General features: G+C 32.4%; 1 protein-coding gene across 8 annotated transcripts; it reads right to left on the bottom strand.

The window, feature by feature from the left end:
* Nucleotides 1-5689: 5689 nt before the first annotated feature.
* On the bottom strand, nt 5690-12914 carry LOC124428658. Of its 8 annotated transcripts, none has more exons than XM_046972963.1 (8): nt 12760-12909; nt 12217-12420; nt 8001-12066; nt 7755-7895; nt 7217-7673; nt 6985-7036; nt 6614-6907; nt 5690-6413 (listed from the first exon to the last, which is right to left on the bottom strand). In XM_046972963.1, the coding sequence occupies exons 2-3, from the start codon at nt 12292-12294 to the stop codon at nt 10066-10068; spliced, it is 2079 nt and encodes a 692-aa protein (XP_046828919.1). In that variant the 5' UTR covers nt 12295-12420; nt 12760-12909; the 3' UTR covers nt 5690-6413; nt 6614-6907; nt 6985-7036; nt 7217-7673; nt 7755-7895; nt 8001-10065. The 8 variants fall into 8 exon arrangements, with proteins under 8 accessions (XP_046828919.1, XP_046828916.1, XP_046828918.1 ...); XM_046972960.1 differs by having other exon boundaries at nt 6614-6762; nt 6843-6907; nt 6985-7673; XM_046972962.1 differs by having other exon boundaries at nt 6614-7498; nt 7569-7673.
* Nucleotides 12915-27103: the final 14189 nt, after the last annotated feature.

The following is a 27103-nucleotide window of genomic DNA, read 5'->3' on the forward strand; positions in this document are numbered from 1 at the left end:
TAATGTTTAAATATTTATTTATTGCAATTCACGTATATTACAAATTGTTTAAATAATTGCAAAATTATCAAAAGTATTTATTTATAAGTTTACGCGTTTAGATAGAGTTTCGATGTGTACTCGTTGAAATGTAAAAGAAAATTAATTCGATAATCCTCAAAATTAATTAAAAGACCGATTGTTTACGTTTCACAAAGCCAATTACCTAGAGATGAAAATTTTTTAATTAAAATTATTTTAAGTTTCTTGTGCGTAACTATCTTTATAAAAAAAAATCAAAAATTCAAAAAAGATATGTCCTAGATTAAACCTTCGGCTTTAAAATAAGACATTGTTCATCAAAATCGGTCAAGAATTACGTATGTTCTCATTGATGGCGTAAACCAATATAACGTCAGGGGTAGTGAACAACATTAACGCACATTACTCGTTTATATATCAAAGTTCATGCATGTTTCGCCGAGATAAACTGAATTATATGTTTGTATTTTTATATATCTAAAACATGATGATATGATAATCGTAAAATGACTCGTAATGATTCGATTAGAATTGCAAGTTCGGCTTAATGTATCTTTCGCGATGACAAAATATTATTCGAATTGACGTTGAACGTTTTTTTTTTTTTTTTTCAAAACTGTTATACGTATCGAACGCGTATGTACATATACGCACATATAAGTGATTACGATTTGATATTTCTAATCATTTTGGGGTCAAAATTTCACCCATGATAACCTTTAATAATTGAGAGGAGACATGCGTGGAAAGAAACTTGCAAAACGAAGCGTCATATTCTCCTTTGCAATGCGCTTGGACGTCTCTGACCTCCTTTCTCAACGATGACATAATTCGTCTTTATATTTCCTTTTCCGCTTCTTTCTTTCGTCGATAAAGGGATCGAGCTATACAATTACGTTCGTACGAATGTCGATGGAAGCGCAATGTAGAGTTGCAATATAAATGCAATAAAGAGAAATAAAGCGAGAGAGAGAGAGAGAGAGAGAGAGAGAGAGAGAGAGAGAGAGAGAGAGAGAACTAGCTACTATCACAATGAACAATTCGTCAAATATAAAATAAAATAAACTAATTAAATTTGGATAATGGAAAATATAAATACTTTATGGATTATACCGATTGGTTTTGGTTTTGTTCTATATAACATAGTCTTAATGCACAGACAGCTTATGAACAACTAATTGGCATAGAATTAATGAGTAATGCTTTCTTCTTTTCTCCCTCATCCTATAAATCGATAGATAATTTGATCATAGATATTTCATACATGGCAACATTATTCCGATAAGTATATTTAGGTTGTCATATTAATGTTAATTATTATTAAATTAATAGGGAATGTGTACACTAAATTAGGATATCTCATTGTAATTGACAACTTTTTTTTTCTATATCTCTGTTATAATTCATAAAGTTTCCAATAATACCTATCGAGTTTTTTTCGAGTGTGGCCTTTCGAGCAACCTTTTGTATCAGGTTCACTGGAATAATTCGAATTTACAGGAAGGAATCGAGCCGTGAGCCTTTCGCTCTGATTAAAAAACCAACGAGAAGGATCGATCGAAGCGACGACTAACGGACGAACCATATCTGAGAACGGCATGTGTCTGGAAAGAACAGAATCTAGAGACGCATATATTTCCTATCTATTGCTACTCGAGATTAACACGCGTTGGTCGCGTGCGAATCTTTCTCTCTAATCACCGCGATAATGACTCGTTGAAAAGAGCTTCGGTTGTTAACCGATCACCTTTCGATCGATCGATCTCAAAGCGTAGAGATTTTAAAACGATTAAATTACTTGTAATAATTAAAATTAGATCATTCGTTATTTTTCATATCAAATTATCAAATTTTAAATCAATCGATTTAATAATCCCATCGTGCAATATCTACAAAAAAGGAATAATATTGCTGTATGAAGTTTTGTATTTAAGAGTTATTTGTATACATGAGTTTTGGATATTACGAAAGAACAAATTGATTTGAAAATGATCTGACGTTGTAGATAGTTGATCTTCGATGAAATAATAATAATAATAATAATAATCGTAGGACTTTTGAAAAATTTCGTAAAGTAGTTTTTTATTTTTATTTTTTTTATTTTAATTTAAAGTCTGTTTGATTATCATCTGGTGTATGCGTGAACGACGTATGAACAGCGTATGCATGACGCCTCGATGCGTCAGAGAGAAACGAAAGCGCTGCATGTTCGTCCTTGACATCCTGATTTAATGGACTGTGTTAACATCATCTTTCATATTTTCAAGAAAGATAAAATATCGAAATGAATGAAAAAAAAGTAATGGACTTTAAAAAAGAGATTCATTGTGAATGGATAAAAACTTGAATTGTTAATAAATAATTTGTTTATTCGATTGTCATGCTACGATATTCATAAAATATGTAGGTATAATAACGTTTAGACTTAATTAAATATTAATTATGTACAAGTTGCATCATATCGATGATGCTTGTTGAATAGACGTGCATGCTTGATGCGAGTCAATTAATTTAGTTTTGCGAGTTTAAGATAACTCGTGGGATCAGATCCATACGAGAACGGTCAGGAACAGCTGCAGAAGTTGAGGATGGTGCTGGTTTCGGTGGTCCTTGGAACATACAGGTTTTGGCAGTTTTTAAAAGACGACCATTATTTGCGGTTCTCCAATAAACCGTACGGACTGCCTGCTTTCCGGCTACGTAACTAACTGAACCACCAATCAACATCTGTAACGAAAAACGTAACATTATGTTCTTTTTATTCTCAGAATTTTTTTTGTCCTTTTTCTTTAAAAGGACAAAATATAAGTCGTCAAATACTCCGAAGAAATATATTTTAAAATTCACACATATGCAAATAGATAGATACTCGTTCAGACGTAAGCAGTGTATCACTGCACTTCTTAACAATTATTCCAAATCCAAACGATCAAATATATATACATATATTTAAGAAAAAAAATAAAGAAGAAACGTACCTTTATAGTATTGGCTTATACTGATTTCAATGACTAGATAGTATGAATATAACTGTTCTTCCAGTTATATTTCCAATGCCAGAACAAGGCTTCGATCTTTTGTTTCCTTGTCTCTACCTCATTCGTGGTTCTTCGCTTAGAAGTGTGATAGACTGATGAAAGAGCGCTCACTCCGGATAATTTATACGATAAATCGAGTGTCACGCGTCATCGAGATAGCGTCATTCACGACGTACGATTCGTTCGTATTACTTGGAAAATCTCTCACCGATTGGTGCTGGGATAAAGACATATTAATATTTTTTTCTCCATTCCCTCGCGTCTCATCATCCTTCATCACGTGAAAGATATAGATAAATCGTTAGAATTTCTCTCGAACAAAAGCCGGATCAAACTCGAAACTTTCGTCATTTTTCCAGAAATTTTATCGTTTTTTATGCGACCGACAATTATAAAAATTTGTATATTTTGTATTTACTTATATTCGATTGCGATATTAGTTGTTCTGTTGCATCGCACAAAAACAATTATTTCTTTATCTCTCGTATTGAGTTTGTAGAAAGTAAGTACTTATGTTATCTATATATATTTTCTTTTTACCCTCTCCCATCTCGTGAACATCTTGTGCACGTTGATAAAAGACGTAATCCACCTTCAGAGATAATGCTTGAGAAAGTTCCGTTCACGTGTCAATGGAAAATTTATGACGATTAAAAGAGGTTCACTCGGGTCGCACAATTGAAGTAATACATATATACATATGTGTAACAATTTTACTAAAGCATTCATGAAATAAGACGTAACATGAGTTTGCGAAGTATGTCGAGTAAACAAGATGACATAGTGAAAATTTTACATTATTTTTTTATTTATAATTTGTCAATTATGAAATTGTCGAATAATTGTAGAAATCTATAATGTTAACGATATGATGAAACAAATGATTTGTTTCACATTCATATGGGACGATTACCGGTGCCAATGAGTCTGGAGCGGTAACAACTTGTTTTCTTATCTTTAAAGAGCACGCTTCTTCCTTATCATAAAGTATTTTATCCACTTTCCATTTGGCTTCAATATTTCTTTCTCTATTTTTTTTTTTTTTTCTTTTATCATTTATACAACCATATCGTATTCGAAACAAGATAAATGATAAGATATTGAAAAGATATACTTATAGCTAAAAATAGAAAATTTTAATCAACGTACATTTTCTCATACATTATTTGTAAAAACAGGTACTTTATATTTAATTAATTGTTAAACTTCTTTATGGATTACAAGCACTTATTAAGAATATTATTTATTTGATTATTGATAAACAAATTGTTAACATTTAGATATTCCAAATAATAGTTTAAAAGTTCATGAAAATCTCTTTACAATGCAAGATTTTATAATTATTGTCAAAGTATCATTAACATTGATAAGTTTAAATGATTAATAGTTATTATTTTTCGAAGAAGAAATCTTCAAAATAGTAGTATGTAGAAGATTCTAAAGGTTTTCTTGATTGATATAATAAAAGTTCATGAAAATGTTCATAATACTAATTTATCTTTGCCAAGAGTTATGGCGTATTAACTTAAATATGTATGACTGATTAAAAATATAATTTATATAACTTCCAGAAATATATTATAAACATTTAAATATTTAAAATATTCTATAGACTCTAAGGAATAATAAGAAACTGTAAAAGTTAATAATAAATACTTAATAATTGAGAAATAAATTATTAAAGTTTATCGTATATATTTATGTATTCGGTATATCTATATATGTAAGTGGCTATAATCGACTACCATATTGTCGCAAAAATGTTCGATTTGTAATAGGAACATAGAAAAGTAGAGGAGGTTACTCAATAAAAGGCGCGAAAATATAGTTAAGATTGTGACGCTAGATGGTACTAGGGATATTAAAAGAGTCTATTATTAAGACTTTTAGTACTTGCTGCTCCGCTAGATGGCACAAGTGGTATTGAAAATTCCATCTCTGATAATTTAGTACTTGTTCCCATACTAGATGGCGCCAGAGATATTTTGTTCTAAAATGTCTAAAGATATTTTCAGGAAGAAAAGAATGAAAAAGATTTATGTTAAACATTTTATTTTCATTTTTATTGAATAATATATAAAAAATACATTGTATTCGATACATGTATTCGATAAGAAATTCGCTTTATCATATCAATTGAACTTTAATATAATATCATATAATACAATATAAATATATAATTTAATATAGAATATATAGAAATGTGTAAAATATAATTATAATTATAATTATAAGTGTCTAATAATATAATTAACAATTTATTTTTTAATGTATTTTTTATTATAATCATATCATTAGTAAAAATGGTTTTAATATCCCTGTCGCCATCTAGCAAGGAAACAAGAACTAAATTATTAAAGATGGACTTTTCAATACTACTTGTGCCATCTAGCGGAGCAATGAGTACTAGAAGTCTTAATAATAGATTTTTTAATACCCCTGGCACCATCTACCATCTCAATCTGAACTACATTTTCGCGCCTTTTATTAAGTAACCTTCTTTACTATTCTACGTTCCTATTACAAATCGAACATTTTTGCAACAATATGGTAGTCAATTACAGCCACTCACATATATAGATGTACTGAACATTGATATATATATATATACAGTAAACTTTAATAATTTATTTCTCAGTTACTTATAATTCTTTATTAACTTTTACGGTCTTATATTATCCTTGAAAGTCTGTAAAACATTTTGAACATCTAAATATTTATAATTTATTCCTGGATGATAAATAAATTGCATTTTTAATCAGTGATGTTTAGGTTAATACGTCACGGATATTATTTATAAAATAATTAATTATTAGGAATATTTCATGAACTTTTATAACATCATATCAATCGAAAGAGTCCTTAGAATGTTCTACATACTATAATTTATAATACTTCTTCCTGAAATCTTCATAAATAATTATTATTAATCGTTAAACCAATATTAATGAAACTTCGACAATAATTATAAAATTTTCAATTACAAACAACTTTCCATGAACATTTAAAATATTATTTCTATCTACAGATTCTATAGAATATTTTCAATATCTAAATATTAACAATTTGCTTTTGAAAATTAAATAAATAATACTCTTAACAAGTGCTTCTAATTCAAAAGATTTCACAATTATTAATTACAGAAATAAAGAATTTAGTAGAGCATTTTAATTAAAATAATTAAATCTATTATATAGATCATTTAACAACAGCTCCTTCTATTTGATGCAATGATGAGAAATCTATTAAAGATGAGATGTCAAATTCCTTCTATGTCAAACAATTGTTTTAACATATAGAATATTTACACAACATTTAAAAAAGAAACTGTAATGAGCATAGCACATTAAGTACCTGAAACATTAAATGTTATTATTACTTGATATCATAGTTTACAAAAATTAATATTTTCTTGAAAAACTACAGTAATTGAAATATTACTAATAAACACAAAAGATAGAGTGATGAATAATAGAATTTGCATGCACAATTATTCATTTTTACTGTCTTGTGATTTATAATTATAGATATTTATAATAAAAAATTTCAATTACCATCTTCATTACAGATACAATCTTAATTTTGCAAAATGTTGATTTTTTCAAATATAATAAATTATAAGAACTGCCATGATCTATCTGCACTATTTGCACTGAATGGTAACATTATATTTACAATGTCTCATCTATAAAATCACAGAGATCTACGACATAAAAATATTATATACAAGAACAAGATCTATAATTCGTAATATTATGAAATATTGATAGTAAAGTGTAATACCATTTCATATGCATTTCAATTTTTTAAACTTGAAGACTGCCTTTCTATAGATACTTTCTGACAATCTATTACATGAAATGACAAATTAACTGTATTGTTCTTCGATTTAAATCAATTTACAACATTATTAAATAAAAAGTACCTGTTTTTATAATATCAGCTTCAAATTTAAATAAAATATAGAATGACATTGCCTACAATTATATTGCAAAAAATAACATTGCAAACATTAATGAAACAGTAATAATAAAACTTGTTACATTCAAATATTTTTGTTGCATAAGTATTAAATAATTTATAGTATGTATTTAGTTTTGTCATATTTAAATACAATATTTGATCTTTGTTTAAACATTATATAACTATTAACGTACCTTGAATGTAAAGTAATTTTAATAAAAAATTTCGTTAGACTTGCAGTCACTGGAGGACAGTGAATAAAACAAAAACAAATGCGCGATCCGTAGACGACTTTGAGTGTTATTGGAATCAGTCTTCTGTTGTATTTTAGTAAGTAAACAGTTTTCTTTTTATATACATTCGCTAGATTCATTTCTCTCATCGATTACTTTACTTTCATTTAAAAGATCTATAGTACTGATCTGTATTATTTGAATATTCCATTTGTTTTACCATAATATAAATATTAACATACCCTGAAGATAATGCAATTTTTATTAGTAATTTTGTTAAAAATTCAAAACAACAAACACACATGTGATTAACTTTTATAGTAGACATTTCAGTCTTCAATTAATTTCTGTAGAACTCTCTGTATCCATTCTTGTACTCTTTGATATTGCCTCATGCTATAAGAACGTTTTTGACAGTCTGCAAAATGAGGTGACCAGTTAGTTGTGTGTTCTTTAATGCGAACCAATATGTAATAATGAAATATTAAATATACAGTACCTCTTATAATATATCCAAGTAATGTATAAGACAATGTAAAAGTTGTGATCATCTATTTTGAATGCACAATGAGTAAAAGTCTGTTTTCGATGATAAGAATATTTTTTAAATTTTTCTCATCTATGAAATAATACAGAAAATCTACAACATAACAATATTATTTAGAACAAGATACAGAATTTATAAAATGTAAGAGTATAGATGGTAAGATGTAATACTTATATCTATGGATTTAAATTTGTTTACCTTTAAAAGGAATTTTGACAGATGCCTCGACAATATATTATTGTAGAAAAATTTTTTGACAATCTATACATGAAATAAAATTCATTTGTATGCGATACTTAATTATATTGATTCATCCATTTAGAATAAAATATTAAGAATGCAAATAATTTTATTTAATATGATTAGGATAATACTTTTGCAAAGAAGTAAAAACAGTGGGCATATTGTAGTCATAATTATATGGAAAATATTATGTACTTCTTGTATTCATTTAAAACAGACTATATTTGTTAGGAACATTTATGATTTAAAAGGCACATAATATTTTATCAGATCTTTAAATTTAAAAATATTTTGTTTGTGTTTTAAGTCTGATAAAACATACTAAATGCATAAACTTTTATGCACTTTTAGTAATTACAATAGAATAAGAATTTTATCCATAAATCTTTGCTAGGTTTGACAATAACATATCATTAAGATATTTACTAACAAAATTCTCTAGTCTTTCGTTACATCATATGTTCATATGTATCGAGATATTAAAAAATTATATTACACATAGAAATGACATAAGCCGAAATTGCATGTATATACTTCTATACATTAATAAATTATAGATTTTCACTGTAGATTTTTTTATATATCATAAGTTAATATGCTTATATTTGTTATAATGTCACTACTTTTGTCATGTATAGACTTATTCAAGAATAAGTGATTATATAAGTGCATATATGAAAGATGAGCACACTTCTGTATCCATGTATATATATTACACGTTTGACATAAAAAAATATTATATGTGCCATCTTTTACAATTTAAATATATATATATATATGTGTGTGTGTGTGTGTGTGTGTGTGTGTGTGTGTGTATGCAGATATACAGATGTTGTTCCTATAATACAACAAAATACATCTATAGAGACTGGCAAGAAGTAACGTAAATTACATAGAGATCCATATAACAATATTTACTTATTTGAAACATTTAATATTTGTAAGATATTAAATTTAATATCAAATTAAAATCATAGTTTATAATAGCACCGAAATATTTACATTTTTTTAAATCATATTAACATTACTAGAGCTAGTTAAACATCAATTGCAATATTACAAAAGAGAATAACGAAGAAAAAAAACTAAAAGAACATCTTTCAGATTAATATATTTATCTGTGCGTTAAGTGATATGTATATCTAATTACGTTTTATGCTCAGACATATGATGACAGTAATATTTATACATTGGTCAATGAGATGTGCTCAAGTTTTTCATAAAATGTTGTCTTATATTGTTCTTATAACATTTTAAAATAAGACTGTGTCATCAGTTGCGTGATAATAAATCTATAAATCGAAATAATAAAAGAGATACTATCTTTAAATTACGATTTATACAAATGAAATATATGGTAAATAATGTTAGCGAAGGCGGCCATCTATCACAGATCACACAATTTATACGATCTATATCTAATTATAGTCCTTATTTCATAAATAATACTCGACTAATCCGTAATATATTAAAGGCTACTTAAAATTACAAAAAATACGTTTACGATTATGTCTCTTTAGGAAAATTTAGAAAGTTGCACTTCTCTAATTTCATAATAAAAATATCGCACGAGCCACTGCTGCAAAGCTGATTAACTATAAGAATAATGAAGAAAATTAGAATTTCTTCCATTAGTAAATGTGCCTCATGCTGAAAAAATATGTGATTTATTTAGAAGAAATACTAATTTTTAATGTTTTACTCTCTTTGCAGCAGAATCCTACTTGAAATAAGTAACTATTTAGCAATAATATGTAATATTATATTTATACATTTACATTATTCATTTATTTCTCTATCATTGCAGGAAAAAGCATCAAGTTTAACGTAGCCTTTATAAAAGTTTTTCTATGGAATGATTTGGAAATTTAACTTCATCTTTTCATTATGTCTGCGCATGTGTAAATTTATAGAGATATATTTCATCAATGTTATGATTAACATTCAAACATTGTGACATTGAGGGCTTAGTTCTCATCAAATTTATTTTAATTTTCATTTATGAATTATGAATTTCATATTATGAATGAAGACAAACGCCATTTACTTTAACACCATTAGTTTCTCCTAATGAAACTTTGTTTTGCTTTTCTTGTTTCATACTTTTTTTATCGGAGTTAAATATTTTTTTTTCTGTACCATTAATACATGTTTCTTCAGTTTCGCTAGAAACGTTGTTCGGATTGTCATGATCTTTTTTTTCTATTTTTTTAATTTCCTTACTTTCTGATTCCGTTTCTGCAGTTTCAATATCTGTGTCTATTTGGCCATCACATTCCTGTTTATGAGAATTAAGATCATCGATAGTTGTAAACATACTATTACAATCAGAACATTGGTGTGATTGTACCATTGCAGAATGTGTTTTCATATGTTTATCAAGTGACGAATATGAAGTACAAGTGAAATCACAATCATTGCAACTAATGTTTTCATTTTTATGATCATTTGTTAGATGCTTTTTTAGATCATATCTATTACTAAAAGACTCTTGACATAATCTACATGTGAAAGGTTTTTCACCACTATGCATAGCAACATGAATTTTAAAATACCAATCTGTGCTGAAGTGTTTGTTGCAATAATTACATTTCAAATCTTTTTTTCTGTTTTTTTTTCGTAAGTTTTTCTTTACTCCTGACTTTTTACGCTTTTGTGATTCTTGTTTAGGACTTTCATCAGGATTGGTATTTGGCTTATCTATAGGTTTTGGCGATATAACGGGTTTTATATCTGGTATAGTTAAAGCTGGTACTGAATTATCTGCCATAATACAAAATTTTGGAATGCCTTGTGTTCTATGTAATAATGATGGTTGTGTTATTAAATTAGTTATTGGTACAACACGAATGGGTGTTAAAAATGGTTTAGAATGAAACGATGAAGTTGTAACAACATGAGATTGTGATAATAACCAATCATTCAATGATATAGACTGTAAACTGGTTTGAGGTGAGTTAGTAAATTTGATAAACTGGCTTGGGATTGTAGTAGTTGAAGTGGTTACAAGTTTGCTGTTTAGTGTATGAGTTAACTTAGTTTGTGTAATATTATTTTCATTAGAACCCGCATTTTTACTTAGAACTACACTTTGTTGTGGAAATACTAGAGGTATATTTGGCATATATTTTGTAGAGATGTTACTGATAGTATTTGTTTGCTGATTAATTTGATTAGACGAGGAAGTTATAGTAATGCCAGATTGCTGAGAAGATTGTGTTTTTGGAATAATAATTAATTCTTCATTTTTTCTTAAAACGTCCATAGCACGATTATATCCTGTTATTGGATCCATGTAATCTTGCTTTTTCGTTTTTGCATCCTCTAGCATTTGCAATTCTCTTTCACGCATTCTTTCTTTTAAAAGTTGCGCACTATCTGTTTTATTATGTCTATATTCATTCTGTCTTTTGCAGTTTTTATGGTGTATTCGAGATTTTCGTGTTTTCAATGTGATACCACAAATGTCACAAATCTTAGACTTATTGAATCTGTTTAGCCTTATAATTGCTCTACGACAACGATCATGGTCGATGCTCAATGCATCACAGGAACTGTTTTTACAATGTTTCCATACAGGTGCATTTATTTCATTTTCTTCTATATTAACAGCTAACATAAGAGATATTCCATCATTGTCTATACACTGTTCAACGGTGACATCGCAAGTAATGTTTTCACAAGGTCCATAATGTCCACAATTCTTCTTTTTTCTTTCAATAGGGAGTAATGCAATTTCGGACTTCCCTTCAGTTTTTGAAGGTAAAAGATTTTCATCATCCGTATTTTCTTCTTTATTTGATTTAGTAGAAAATACAGTAACATCTGGCTGTTTTATTCTATTTAAATCTGTATTGATACCATTATTTTTACCTCCAAAAGTACTTGTGGAAATATTTACAATATTTGTGTTTGTAATATTTGATGTAAAATTTGATTTTGGTTGAGTATTTAGTGGAATAGTCTTAATAATAATATTAGGCTGATTGAGAAGACGTTTTACCGGATCTGACTGTAATATCTGCAAATTATAAATATTGTTATAATAATATTTGATCACATGGATTAAATCATACATTGATTATAATTAATTTATTCATTAATTCATCACAAAATTTTGTTATTCTTACACGATATATTGTCACTCTTACATATTAAATTTTATACTTACTTCCGACAAAGTCTTCTCAACATTATTTGTCTGTAATTTATTTAAGTTGACAAGTTTTGGCAGTGAAGTATAAGCCATATTAAACACAAATTAACACAGATTTAAATTTTTGTAATCCTTGTTAAATGTTTTTAAATGATATCAGAGGAATAATTATAACAATTATTGAAGTAATAATTTGGACTGCTGTTTCTTGAGTTCTTTCTGAAAAACAAATAGGAATTAAAATACATTTTATTTTTTTAAGAAAGATAGGTTAGATGATTACAATTTTTTCTATTGGATATACGAAATAACATGATTAAAAAATTAGAAGAAGATATTTAATAAACATTTGCATTTACAAACGTTAGATTTGATTTCTATTACCTGTGATTAACATAAACTCAAAATTATAATTTATAACAAAAGTAAGTGTAACAATTTTTAACGTTCCCAAACGTATTTTGATCGATTTGTATTTTTTTTTGTTTAACACTTTCTCAAGAATCATAATTTTTTTATTTTTTATATGCATTGATTAAATAAGACAAGTCATTATACCTTACAAAAAATGTAATGAATAATCGTACTGTATATCTACACTTCACCGTGATTGCCGGTAATCGTAAATTCCCAACAGCCATTTTATTAACGAAGTTTTCATATTTACACACGATCATCAATGTGACAGTTCACGACATATCTAAAGGTAGCCGTTAATACGACTCTGATTGGAGATAGTATACCGCAATGCCATCTGTGCAATATATTCTATGAACTATTATCGAAATCGATTGAACGATTTATTTGAATTTTCAAAATCAAAAGTTAGGATTACATAATTGTTCAGAATTATTTTCTTGCTTAAGTGAGTTTTTATCATAATTAACTCAAATTAACGTAGTAATATAATATAATTCTATTCGTAACAGTTATATCTCAAATCAATTAATTGCGTTTTGTCAAATGCGTTTGCATTCTATCAAAATGCATTTTATCGTATAAAATTCTTGCAAATAATATTGAAATTTATTTCTTTGATTTCATGTTTTATCATGTGATAAGTTAAAATTATTCTACAAAGAAATTATTAAGAACATTTCTCAGCTATATTTTATTAAGAAAATAGTTCAGGTAACATAATTTCTTATATATATAATAGAAATGTTATGTATTTAATACATATGTGAATATCGATAAGATTGAATGCAGAAAACTACAATGATAAAAACGTAGGAGTACATATATCCCACATGAGATGTCCCTAGTATGCAATAACATATCATGGCGGAATTTCAAGCTGTTCTTCGCGATGGGGACGATGGTCTTATAGGTCCGATATTATTATTATTATTTGGTTGTACCATGACCTCCTTTTACACAACGCTTCGTGCACTCGTACTAACCGATGGCGAAAACATCATATCGGATAGGTAAACCCTAATCATCTTCTAATCAAATTTTCTTTTTTCCTTTTTTTTCGAACTTCTAATATCTCGAAAAATTTATATTTTCATTTGATTTATAAATTATTATTTATACGAATTCACTTAATTCATATCTAATATAAATTGATAACATTTCTTTTTATCAATTTATTTCATAATAAATAAAATCATTTTATTTAAATTTATACAGATAAGCTATTGACAATGGCGGGTTTTTTTAAATTTCCTATACACGTGACACGTTTGTTCTGGCGCGAAATTTAATTCGAAAAAGTTTGAACTTTCGATTCGTGTTTTCTAATTCAAATTCGACGGGCTGAGCAATAGGCTTGTGCGCGTGTGAGTGAATCCAACATGCATCGGAGCGATTCGCAAACTATATATATGTATTGTGTATGTGTGTATCTATATGTATATATATATACATATATATACATATATATATATATATATACATATATATATACATATATATATATATATATATATATATATATATATATATATATATATATATATATATATATAGACGAGCGTTCAGTCTCTCGTCACGTGCACGTGTCAAAATCAATATTTGGCGTCACTAGGTTATGATAACGCTGCGGTATATCGCGCTAGTACATACATACGCGTGTGTACGTGTGCATAATGCTAATGTACATATGTTCTGTCAAGCAACACGTTAATTTTTTTCTTTTAATCAAATATTAATTCTTTATCTATCTATGGATCATATCATCCTAATTTCCGTTTCTTTATATACTACAAAAAATGTCTCTGATTGTGATAATATATAAAGGCAAATATCAAAATATATAAAACTAAAATTTTAACGAAATCTCTATCAACTTTATGGTAGAATTAAATATTTACATTTTTTTATTTTTATTTATCATAATTAATATATATATATATATATATATATATATATATATATATGTATATATGATAACATTATATAAATATATTTAAATAATTCATTTATAAATGATTTTGAAAAAAGTTTATAAGCAAAGAAACAATGGAAAGGTTTAACTTTGGTCTTTTCACTTTATTGTCTCGCTAGTGAATGCTGCTAGGAACATAACACATACACACACACACATACATATTTATACATACACATAAGTAGACATAAGTAAACGTAAGTACACACATACACGAAGCTTCTGCCGTAGTGAGCCCGGATATATAAGTCGTCGATGTTACCGCATCTATCGCGTCTTCTATTGCAACAGATGCCTGTTGCTATGCAGCCAGTACGACACCGACCCATTTTCGACCATCTACGATTTCTCCTGCTCTCTCCCATCACCCTTTTTCTCTCGAGACGACGAGTAACTTTTTCTATTTTCTCATCGAATCAAATTTCATTATTAAAATTTAATCGATATATTCAAAATATACAATACAAGTCTGAATGTGAAAAAAGATGTATAAATTTAGAATCTAATCTTAAATCCTATTTTCTTCGCGACGAATGATTAGAAGAAAGTTTAAACTATCGAATGGGGTAATATGTGTGCTATCGATCGAATATAACAATATCGGCTTTATTATCTGTAATAATGCGTTTAATTGTTATAATTAGCGAAATGGATTATCCATATTTCTCATCATACAAATTCCGAAATCTATTGCGACGTGGAACGAGAGAGAAAAAAAAGGAAAAGGGGAAAAAATATATAATAATGCCTCACGATTATTGAAAATTATTGGAAAAAGCAAATGCAATTAATTTAATCGGAAACTTTTTGATCGGGCCATTGCTGATTCTTGTTACAATTTTATAATAACCCATTCGAGAATTTAAATATCGATCTGATTTATGAATAGCAGAAAGGTTAAGAGAAAAGTTTGGAATTTGGATGTTTGAAAAGTTATTTTTTATTGTTATTTAGTAGAGGGCGTCGCGTTGAAACGATAAGAAAGAAAAGAAAAGAACGTAGCGTCCCTATCGCGCGTAATTAAGGACCAAGAGGGGGTGGATTGGAGATAGAGGTGGAGAAGGATGAGAGAGAGGAGAGGGGTATATAGCATCGATCGGTTCTCTCACGTATAGATATACACACATGTACACGCAGCTACGCACGCATACAGTTGCGTAGTCCCGCGTGGCCAGGAGAGGGCGAGGAATATAAGGGTGGTAAAGGGGTGAAGAGAGTGAGGGGTTGGTTGTCGAGGTTGTTCGTGCCGAGGGAGACGAAGAAGGAAGAAAAGAGATGAAGATATATAGTCGAGAAAGAAAGAAAAGGAAGGAAAACTTAAGAGCTTGCCGAAAGTAAGAGAGAGAGAGAGAGAGAGAGAGAGAGAGAGAGAGAGAGAGAAAGAAAGAAAGAAAGAAAGAAAGAAAGAAAGAAAGAAAGAAAGAAAGAAAGAAAGAAAGAAAAGAAAGAAAGAAAGTAAATATATGAAGGAAGAAGAAAGAAAGAGGAAGGAGAAATATGGACGTTCGGTTGGCCCCGAACCTACCCTAAATCGAAGAAGCATGGGACACACCCTGGAAGAAAATGGGGATGCGGGGTGGTAGTGATAGTGATGGTGGTGGTTCGGCTGGGCAGGATGGGATAGTACCATCGTCTCGTCCCCACCTTTATCTCTCTCTCTCTCACTCCCTCACTCTTCGATATCTTATTTCGTTGTCTCACCCTCTTTTTTTCTACCATCGGACGAGCTACCCCCGAAGCATCTCTCGCGTAGGTAACACGACGGGAGCGCAGCCTCGGCCCAGCAGCCCCTTCGACGAGCCTCGTCTATCCACCGGCGTCGATTCGCCAATGAGGGCCACCCCGCGACGAGGCAGGTGTGCGGGCCACAATGGAAGACGCTGTGTAGAGAGACAGATGCATCAGACGGAGAGATGTAGCGCACCGGCTCTCTGTGTGTATATGTGTGCAACAGAAAGAGAGAGAAAGAGAGAGGGAGGAAGAGGAAGAGGAAGAGGGAGAGAGAGAGAGAGAGAGAGAGAGAGCGCGCGAGAGGGAGAGAGAAAGAGAAAGGGATGTAGGTTGAAGAGAGAGGAAAATAGAGGGAGAAAGAGAGAGAGAAGGAGACAGTGAGACGCGGCAACGCCCATTTTTTGATAAGCTAGTTACCCGCCGCCGCCGCCGCCGCACCACCGCACGAGGGGGTGTTCGGAGGCGCAAGGCTGCGTGGGAGGTGAGACGAAGGAGGAATGAGAGAGAGAGAGAGAAAGAGAGGGAGGGAGAGAGAGTGAGCAGCGATGAGAAGGAGGTAAGGGGGTGGCTAAGGGGGAGGGAGAGGTGAGTGGGTACGCCGGGTGTCGGCTTCTACGGAGATCAATAACTGCATAAAAATAAAGTGAGGCTCTGGCCCGCTACCTTTAACCCACACTACCCCCTCCGAGTTCTCCACCTTCACCTTTTCCTCCACCTCTAACGGCGTAGTTCTCCTACGCCGCCCCTCGGACGCCTCCTTCTCTACGCAACGTCTTTCGAGCTATCCCTCTCCTTGCTCTCTCTTTCTCTCTCTCACCCTCTTCCCCTTCTTCATTTCCTCTTTCTCTCTCTTACACCTTCCTACTTCCAATGAGGATCCGGAGGTTATTGCTTGTATTTTCTTAAGGGATGAATTCTTCTCAAGGAGAGGCCGATACCAATACTATCATATCCGCACACTTACATCAATATACTTAAACGCTATCACAATTCACGAGTTCATGGTTCTAGCAACAGGGGGAGGGAGGGGAAGTCGGGCAGAGGATGTACGGTCAGTTTCTCCTTCATTTATCTTTCCCGTCTTATTCTATAAAGTCCTTTCGATCTCTTCTTTTATGTATATATTCTAAAAGAAACCAATGGAATTCTTTGGAAAACTACAATGATTTTATATCGATTTTTTCTTATTTTTCATTCATTTCACAAAATTTATGATCGATAAGGAAAAGATGCGATCGAGTTGTAAAATTGTTGACTTTGATATTTGCAAGTACGTCCATTGAACCCCGCAACTATTCCTCGTGTTTAGAAAGCAACAAGTCCTTCTTAAGCTACCATGCGAGTCTGGATTTTACTTGGAAACCCAATACAAGAGATCGATACGTCTATCTCGAGATTTTCTAAACGTTTCTTGTAATAATTGAAAAATACGTTTCTTTTTTCTACTAAGAAAAAGAAAAAAGTATATCCTGTTCGACAATGACAATCTCTTCTCGTATCCTGAAATGACACAAAGAAATTGCATCGATCCTCTTCCAAGAAAGTTATCGTGTTTCCACAGATTCCTTTTAAACTAGTGTGCGTTACTACTACTGCCTTAGTGTTATCGTTCATCCACCACAAATGTGCCTTCCGCGAAAAGAAATTGGGTATAAATTAGTCCTACCAACGACCGAACTTCGTGGAAACTGCATTTTCTTCTTGGATTTTTTTTTATAATCTCGTTTATACATACATGCATCTATCTCTTTATTTTGCTTTTTATTATTAGTTTAATTTATAGTTGTTCAATAATTCATAGATATTTTAATAATCCAATAGATTAATCATTGATATGCATAAGTTAATATTTTACTTGTTTTTTTTTTTTTTTTTTCGTCCACCTTATAGCACGATAAACAGGTACTTCTGGTACTCGGCAGATGAAAATTTAATTGCGGCTTAGCGTAAAACGGTTGGAAAATGTATCCTGCCCTTTCTGTCTCACCGGTCGAGTTTCGTTACGAGAACGCGCGCGACTTCAAAGATGCGATCTTAAACGGTTCGCGGGTAATGAGCTCGCCGACAAATTTCGATTTAACTTTATCCGCTTCTTTTCTTCTTTAGTTTCTGTAATTCTCTGGTCCAAAATTTTCCGAATTTTATTCTGATAGTAAACGATTTCATCGTTTTTCTTTTTTCTCTCTCTCTCTCTCTGTTTTTCTCTCGAAAACGACAATTTAAAAATTTATTGTATCACAATAAATCGAATACGTTTATATACATATATATATACAAAACTAACGATTAAATTTCGATAGGAAATAGTAGGAATTGAAGATAGCCAATAACAAAGAAAAAGTTTAGAAATTCTAATGAATTTTTGAAAAGACGAACAACAGATGGAAGTAATTAAGGTAGTCATACTAGAATGTTAATAAATATTTCCTAAGTAAATGATATATCCAGGGGAAAATGATATTTTTCAAAATAAGAATTTTCGGGTTAGCACGCGATGACGATGACGAAGAGGAGGAGGAATAGGAGGAGGAAGAGGAGGACGACAACGACGACAACGACGACGACGACGACGACGATGGCGACGACGTATAATCGTGGGAGAAATTTTGAAGCCCTCTCTTTGGGATAAGTGCTCGTGTGCTCGGTGTCTCGAAAGGGCTAAGAAGAGAAGAGGGGTCTCGTCGCCCCTACGTCTACATGGCGTTCGTACATAAATCACGTAGTAGGGGTAGGTCAGTACGGGCTATCCTCGGAGGGTTAAAACTTTCAGGGGAGCGGCATGCACCGGTCGAGACACGCAAATTTAGGGTGGGTCGTCTCTCTCTTTCTCTCTCTCTCTCTCTCTCTCTCTCTCTCTCTCTCTCTCTTTCTCACTTTCCATCATACTACCTAACTTTTACACGAACTTGCACGTGTTCGACGACACGAAATGAAAAGAGATAGAAAAGTAAAAAAAGATTACTTTAATATTTTAAAAATGACGCTACATTGTTTCTTTTCCTTTCTTTTTATCGTGATACCTAATTTTTACATGAACTTGCACATGAATTTGCACAATTTTAAAAGGAATTAAAAGCAGATAAAAGAAATTTAAAAAAAATGATTTAATTACGTAAAAAAAAGTACATTCGTTTTCTTCGATCTTTCAAATTGAACATTTTATTATCCCCCCGAAATGATCGATGCTCGCATTATCGTATGATAAAAGTTTCAATGAAACGAATTTAGTCGTACCGCGTGGAATTTATTTACGAGACCAGACGCGTAGTCCATAATAAAAGTTTCGATAATTAATTTGGCCGCTTTGTGCGGAATTCAACGTAACGCGAATTGCGATATTACGTAACGCGAAAAAGCAGTATCCACTCGGTTATACGATTTTATGTGAAGCACAAAACGTTATTTTGTTCATGGTTTGAAAAGCGTCAGGGAACAGAGAGATAAAATATATCACGAAAACGATCGTTCTTTCGCGTTCATTTCGTATATATATATAAATACATACATAATAAGTATAGTGAGAATACACAAGTGATTTCTAAAAGAAAAAAAGAAAGACATTAAAAAGATACTAATTAAATTTAAAAGAAGCATATATATACATATATATACATATATATACATATATATACATATATCTTTGATCGCTATGTATGTATGTATGTGGAAATACTTCGATATGCGAATAAGCATTAGCAAAATATCCTTGTCTCGAAATTATAACGACGTCTACCCGATACGCAACGTGTACTTTGGTAACATTTACACTGTGTATACCGTTAAAGTCAGGAGTATGTGCGAGAGACAACTGCTGATGTTGGCGTCGAAACTATAGCGAAATGTGGTTCCAGTTACAAATGGTGCTACGAGTTTAACACCAATTAACTTAACGCGAATCCTAGAGAAATTTTCGCAACATTCGTGTTCGATGATAACCACAATTTCATAGTAATTATACCACATTTGTTTACGAATTAACTATATAATGTTTCTACAATTAGAATAAGATAAGAAAAGATATTATTGAAATTTCGAAAAAGTACTATTTATATAATATGCAGTATATTTTTTATTTTATATAATTATATAATATTTAGTATATTTTTATTATATCTATTATATAATATGTAGTATATTTTTTATTTTTATTTTTTTTTTTTTTTGATAATATTTAATACTTAAAATAAATACTTAAAAAATTATAACCCTATTATATATTTAAATTTATTCTGCTCATTGTTATTTATAATATTTTACTTAAATAAATATTTGAGTCTTTTCCTTTTGTATTTTTTCGTAGTTTCTCTTGAAACGCATAAGTTTGTTGTTATATAGAACTATGCGGTCCCAACTTGGACACTAGCAGCGAGTTCTTGATTGTCGAAGAAGAAAAAGAACGAGCGTGTTCCGTCGCTCAATGCCGAAGAGAAAAAAAGGTGTGCCGATACAGGTCGTTGAGCAACACCCTGTAGAACCCTAACCCGGAAGTAAAGGTGCACACACGCATCCGCGCGGCTGGATAACAAATCGACCATTGCTCTAGGTAATAAAACCTTTTCTAAGATTTTTTCTCGCGCGATATTGCCGATCCCTTGTGTATCGTCAAAGACACTCTTTTATTCTCGCTCGACTTGAGGAAATGGGATTACGCTATGACCTCCTAGCATGACCTTTCTATATGGATAAAATATTTATATTCGATTTCTAGTATTATTTTTTTATCACTCGTTTAAAGAGATCTTACATGAATTCAGGGAAAGATAGAAACTAACATAAGAAATCTTTATTATTTGTGCAGAGAATTTAAAATGGATTAAAAAGAATTAATCTTTTGCATTGGGTTTGAGGCAAGACGAGAGACAGAGAGAGAGAGAGAGAGAGAGAGAGAGAGAGAGAGAGAGAAAGAGAGAGAGAGAGGAATTCATTTAAGAAGAGGAGAGATTGATCTTTGGGTCTACAGTATCACATTTTTATCATAATTTTAGAATACTTGAAATTGTCTGGAAAAAAATAAGTGCATTTGCTTAAGATGACATTAAGATCGATCTGTAAATCTGCATTACATTTTAACCGTTCATTTATAATACCTAAAATTGTCTTCAAAAAATAGTAGCACTGAGTTAAGAAGAGAAAAGAAGAAGGGCAAAGAGAGAGGGAGAAAGGGAAAGGAGAGAGAGAGAGAGAGAGAGAGAGAGAGAAAAAGAGAGACAAACATAAGAGAAAGACAATGAGAGGGAAAAGAGAAAGGCAGAGAGGGCCTGGACGGTGGGGAGAGAGAATGGTAAAGGGAACCCTGAAAAGGGTTGCCAGGAGTGTGCAATACTTTTCCGTGAGAGACTCCGACGTTCGTCTACCGGTGTGCGAGTTGTAAGGATTTGCGTATAGAGCTTTGAAAAGGGCAGACATTTGGAGTCCTTTTAAAAACTTGCATCGAACTGAGACCAGCGCACTTATGGAACATCATTGTTGTTTTCTTGGAAAGATCGTTATTCCTAGGGCACTGGCCGATTTTTTGCAGAAAATTGTCAACCCACGTAAACATCGTAGAGAATATCGATCTCTTTGCTTTTCTCGATGTATCAAAGAAATACCTTACTAGATGTGGTACGTTACGTTCGAAAAGCCTTCGAGATTCAAAAGGAAAAAGGAGGAGGTAGGAGTAATCGGACTCGGTTGATCGACGAACGACAAATCGCAATGGTATTCGGGAGCACCTGAAATTCTTTTTCCACCCCCAATACTTTCGGAGCAGCAGTCGTTATCGCGAAGGTACCCCTCGGTACCTCGGCAAAAAGACGAACGGCCTCGACACAAGTATATGTATGTATATGTATATATGTGTGTATGAGCGAGTAAGCTCGAGTGAGAGAGAGAGAGAGAGAGAGAGAGAGAGAGAGAGAGAGAGAGAGAGAGAAAGAGAGAAAGAGAGAGTTCTGAAAAGGGGTTGCGATGCGAGTGCAATACTTTTCCGTGAGACGGCACCAGTGTCGTCGGCCCTCAGGGGTGGGTTCGGGCTGGACTGGTGGGTAGAACTGGTAGGGGGGGATGCGTGGGGTCAACGACCGCAGTTGGGGTGGCTTCCCCCTACCTGCCACCCCTACACCCTCTTCCATCACTCCCCTTAGTCGTACGGCAGGCCACGTTGCGGTAGGTGGAGGTTGGGGCAGGTTAGGCTTAGCTTAGGGTTCAATATCGGGGAAAAAACACGGGCTTTTATTTGATCGCTCGCGTACGTTCTCTCTGCTTGTCTCTGTTACAGAGACGAATACAGTGTGAGAGCGAAGGACCCGCGAGTACGATGGTTAAACGTTGAGAGAGAGAGAGAGAGAGAGAGAGAGAGAGAGAGAGAGAGAGAGAGAGAGAGTGAGAGAGAGAGAGAGAGAGACAGAGAGAGAAAGAGAGAGAGAGAGAGAGACAGAGAGAGAAAGAGGAAATCACGTCCATACCTCTATGATCCTATGAATACATCGGAGCATGAGAAGAGGGTGCATTCATGGTAACCCCAACTCGATGAAAAAGCGCGGCATAACTCATCGGAAAATTCCAATTCGGTTTCGTTACGATCGCTCCACGAACTTTATGCTTTTCTGCCCATGCAATAAGACTCTCGAGTTCTGATCGGTACAAGTGTTACGGATTTTCGATCGGTTACTTTTTGTACTTTTCTCTCAGAGAACGAACTTACTTTTCTTTTTTTTTTTTGTTTTTATTTCCAAAGTATTTTCTACTCTTGACGGGAAAAGTATTGTCTATCGTAATGTTATTATCTTGTAAGTGTAGATTGGATTTAAATAGTTTTTGAAAAGTTCGTTTCTATCGGTTTGATTAATTATTTCTCTATGGCTTTTCTTTAAATTGTTGAAAATTTGCAACATTATTTTTTTCGATCTTCTTAGATTTTCACATAGCCTCCAGAGATAAAATAATTCTAATTGAAATCTACGTCGGTCGTTTCTAAGCGATAGCAAAGCAAATTGAGTGAAACCGTTCGATGGAACGGGTGTGTTGATTTACTCTATCCTCTCTTCCTCTCTTCCCTCTCGTTCTCTATTGTTTTATGAACGCACGTGTCGCGCCAACTTTAAATCCGATTATGAGCTTGTGCTATGCGTAAGGCCGAAAGAACGTAGAGTTTACGTCCTCGTGTTTCATATTTGGTGGCTATCCTGAAATCGAGATCGAGATCGACTAAAATAATTTGATCTTATTGATCGATTTTTCGTGTTATACTTGCATGCTAGATGTGTACATTTTCATTTAAAAAAAAAAAAAAAAAAAAAAAAAAAATATTATTTAATTTTTATGAAGCTTTAGAATATATTTATAATTGATTAATTTTTAATTTTATTTCAAGAAAATTGTGTCAATTAATAAGAAGAATTTTGAAGTTATAACAATTAATGATGATATATAGTATATGCTTTTTGGAGCTTTTCAATTAAATCGCTGAAGAGAAAGATCAAAAATTTGTTTTTTACATAAATGTTTACTTTCTCCGTTATAATTTTTTCTTTTTTTTTATAGACGCCATCAATATACTTTCACATAGAATAACTCACTGAATTTGACAGCGATATCGAAACCTCGATGGTTAGTTTAAAATAGAAAAAAACAGGGAGAACATAAGCGTGTCGTGTTTGGAAGATAAAAAAAAGAGGAAGAGAATGTGAGGCTCTCTCTTCTGACAGAGCTAGCTCAGTATAAGCGACAGTTACAAGCTGCTTCCATTTCCGTAATTAAATTCTGATGCTTCGAACGTGCGAAATTCTCCTTTCGCGAGGCCGCTCTCTTTCTCGCGGACACACGCGTTTCCGCAATTTATAACACGAATCTACTTTGAAGGAAACTTCGATGCGATGACGTTGTCGATCTTTCGTTTCTACCATACCAGTTAGATTAGCGTTAGGAAATGTCCTTCGAAGACTATGATCGAAAACTATGTTTATGTTAATGAAATTTAAATGAGATTCTTAAAGAAACAGATTATATTTATAGAAATAGTTACAAGATAATAAGTAAAGAAAAGTTATCGAAGAAGAGAGGTCTTTAGCCACTTTATCGAGTTTATAGATAATAATTGAACGTCTACGGTATGTCTAGGATATTGAAAGATAATCGAAAGACACGAAGAAAAGGAGAATATAAAGAAAAAACCTCACGTACACAGTCGTATTCGAACCGCGGCGCCTCGCCCTGCTGTAAATATACTAATTACGGTAGGGGTCGATACTCGTGTCCGTCGGGGATGAGGGTAAAATAGGAAAGAAGGGCTGTTTGCTTGTTGGAGGGGGTGAAAATGAAAATTTAAACGGGCGATCGATCGCGCCCCTTTTTCGAAGACATCGTCGTTACATTGAGAGGTGAGGGAAAAGCAAGAAAGAGTTTTCCTTGCTGGTGGACAATTCTTTTTCATCCAGACTGAAAAATTACTAATGGATACTTTTTACATTGGTCGATCCTAGAGCGTTAAAAGGAACGTTGACTGTCGATATAATTTTTCTTTTTTATAGTAGAATTTGTTCTTTATTACTTTTAAATTAGACTTTATTCTTATTCAGAAATATTTCATTTTAAAAAAGTATTTTGTGAAACGAAATAGAAATTTAAATAGAAATTGTATTCTGCCATTTTGTTAATACTTATTGGGAATTGCAGTGTTTTCTCACGATAACGATTGCATAAGATACTTTCTGTTTCTAAACATGTTAAAAAAATATTTGAAAGGAATTCTGCAAAATTGAGTTCCGGCCATCGATGTACTCCCCACCACGACATTCAACATGTTAATAACAGACAATGAACGATACGCGTGCGTTCTGTTAGTAGCTACCTCTTTTGCGGATGACGTATCGATCGCGTGAAATACGTTTTAACGGTCTAAAATTAAACAGCATAGTATCCTGTATCGCGATCATAGAAGAGTTTTTTTTTCTACGGTGCGTGTTCTAGGATCTCGTGCGTGGCACACGCGACTAACCGTCGAATCAGACCGAAACACGGAACCGCACGTTGACGAGCGATAATTTAGCGTAACCTGAATTTCTAAAAATGTCGAGTAAAAGCGAGGAATTAGAAATATTAGCTTTATCGATAAGTTCTCTTTACTGAATGAGTTTGTAATTTTCAAGGACGAGCCATTTTATCGAATATACATTTTCAATCAAAATGAAAAAGAAATTGTCAATAAAATATATGAATAATATTAATTTAATAAAAATCCATTTAAAAATGAACGAAAAACTTTTCGACAAACTTAATATTTGGACATTTGGAATTATAAAATAATATTAAATTTTTCAAGGACCTTTTCGAAGAAGAACTATTTCGATGTCTAGTTCGTGGAATCGATAATACGATATATCCTTTTATCGGTTGCTGTTCGTCGAGTCCGACAATCGAGTTTTTCTAGTCTTATAAGAGAAAACGGTAAATAGGGGAGCAGCACCCTGGAGAGGAAGCAGATCCAAAAGGACTCCCCGGAAACTCAGGAAATGCGAAACGCGGTTACTCGAGTCGCAAAACAAAACGGTTCTCGGAGGGAGGTCGTTCGATCCTTTCGATCAACGTATTTATTCCGCCTACATATACACACATACATACACACACTCTTTCTCTCTCTCTCTCTTCTTGTCTTTCACCTTTTGAACTACGCCAACGACGACGGTGACGACGACGACAAGTAGGAACGTTAACTGAATCGTACATACTTCGACACCTTCATGCGATATCTTGTATTGTTCAAAAATGGTCGACGAAATCGAGGCTATACCACTCGTTGAGAACCCGCCAGCAGTCGACGACGTTTTCATTATTGCTCTTCTGAGAGGTAAGCACGTCGTATATTGCCCAGGCGAGCAGCTAATTGCTGCTTCCAACGATGCGGTTTTTGCGCCTTCGAGAGAAGTACTTATTCCGATTGGATCGACGCCATCATAGAAAAGAGATCCTTTGAGTTCTCGGCCCCTCTTAAATCCTTCAGGACCCCTCAATTCAAGAAATGGGACTACTAAATGTATTCTATCCCTAATACATTTCAAATTCTTCATGGTTTCTTATATCGTTTGTTAAGAGGTGTGAAATTCCATTTCTTTCTCTCTCTCTCTCTCTCTCTCTCTCCCTCTTTCTGTTTCTCCTTTCTATTTCCTTTTCCTTTAAAAATTAATCCTCTATAATCTAATTTTCTTTTTTGTATTTTTATCTACAAGAAAAGCATATAACGTGAAAGTTACTAGCATTAATGATAAACAAAACAATGAATAGGGATGATCATACAAGACACAAATGCAATACAAAATAAATATCTCGAAATAAAGAAAAATGGATTCTTATAAAATATCGTATAAATAATAATACTTTTAAAAAAGATAGCTCATACATGTATGTGTGTTATTTAAAAGTTACATGACATTATAAATAATTAATTTTGATATAGTTTTTAATATTAGAAATTTGGACTATTTGAATGAGCTATGTAAATGGAACCATTAGTTACGTTCTCGATCGGTAGAGATCTTCTAAGCGGATTTCATGATTCTAATCGTCGCGTAACGAACTGCTCGGGCGGATTGTAAATTTGACGTTCTCTCGACAGTTAATACCGGGTATCATCGAGAATTGTCATCTCTGTTTCCCCAAGTACTATTGCAATTCATGTGTTCTAATTGGATTAAATTCGGTGATAGAGAGAGAGGGTGAGGAGGGGGAAGGGAGGAAAAGAGAGAGAGAGAGAGAGAGAGAAAGAGAGAGTATAGTTCGAGACTAAGCGAATTTTGGTAAGCG

The sequence above is a fragment of the Vespa crabro genome, chromosome 13, assembly GCF_910589235.1.
Source record: "Vespa crabro chromosome 13, iyVesCrab1.2, whole genome shotgun sequence".
In the NCBI taxonomy this organism is placed as follows: domain Eukaryota; kingdom Metazoa; phylum Arthropoda; class Insecta; order Hymenoptera; family Vespidae; genus Vespa; species Vespa crabro.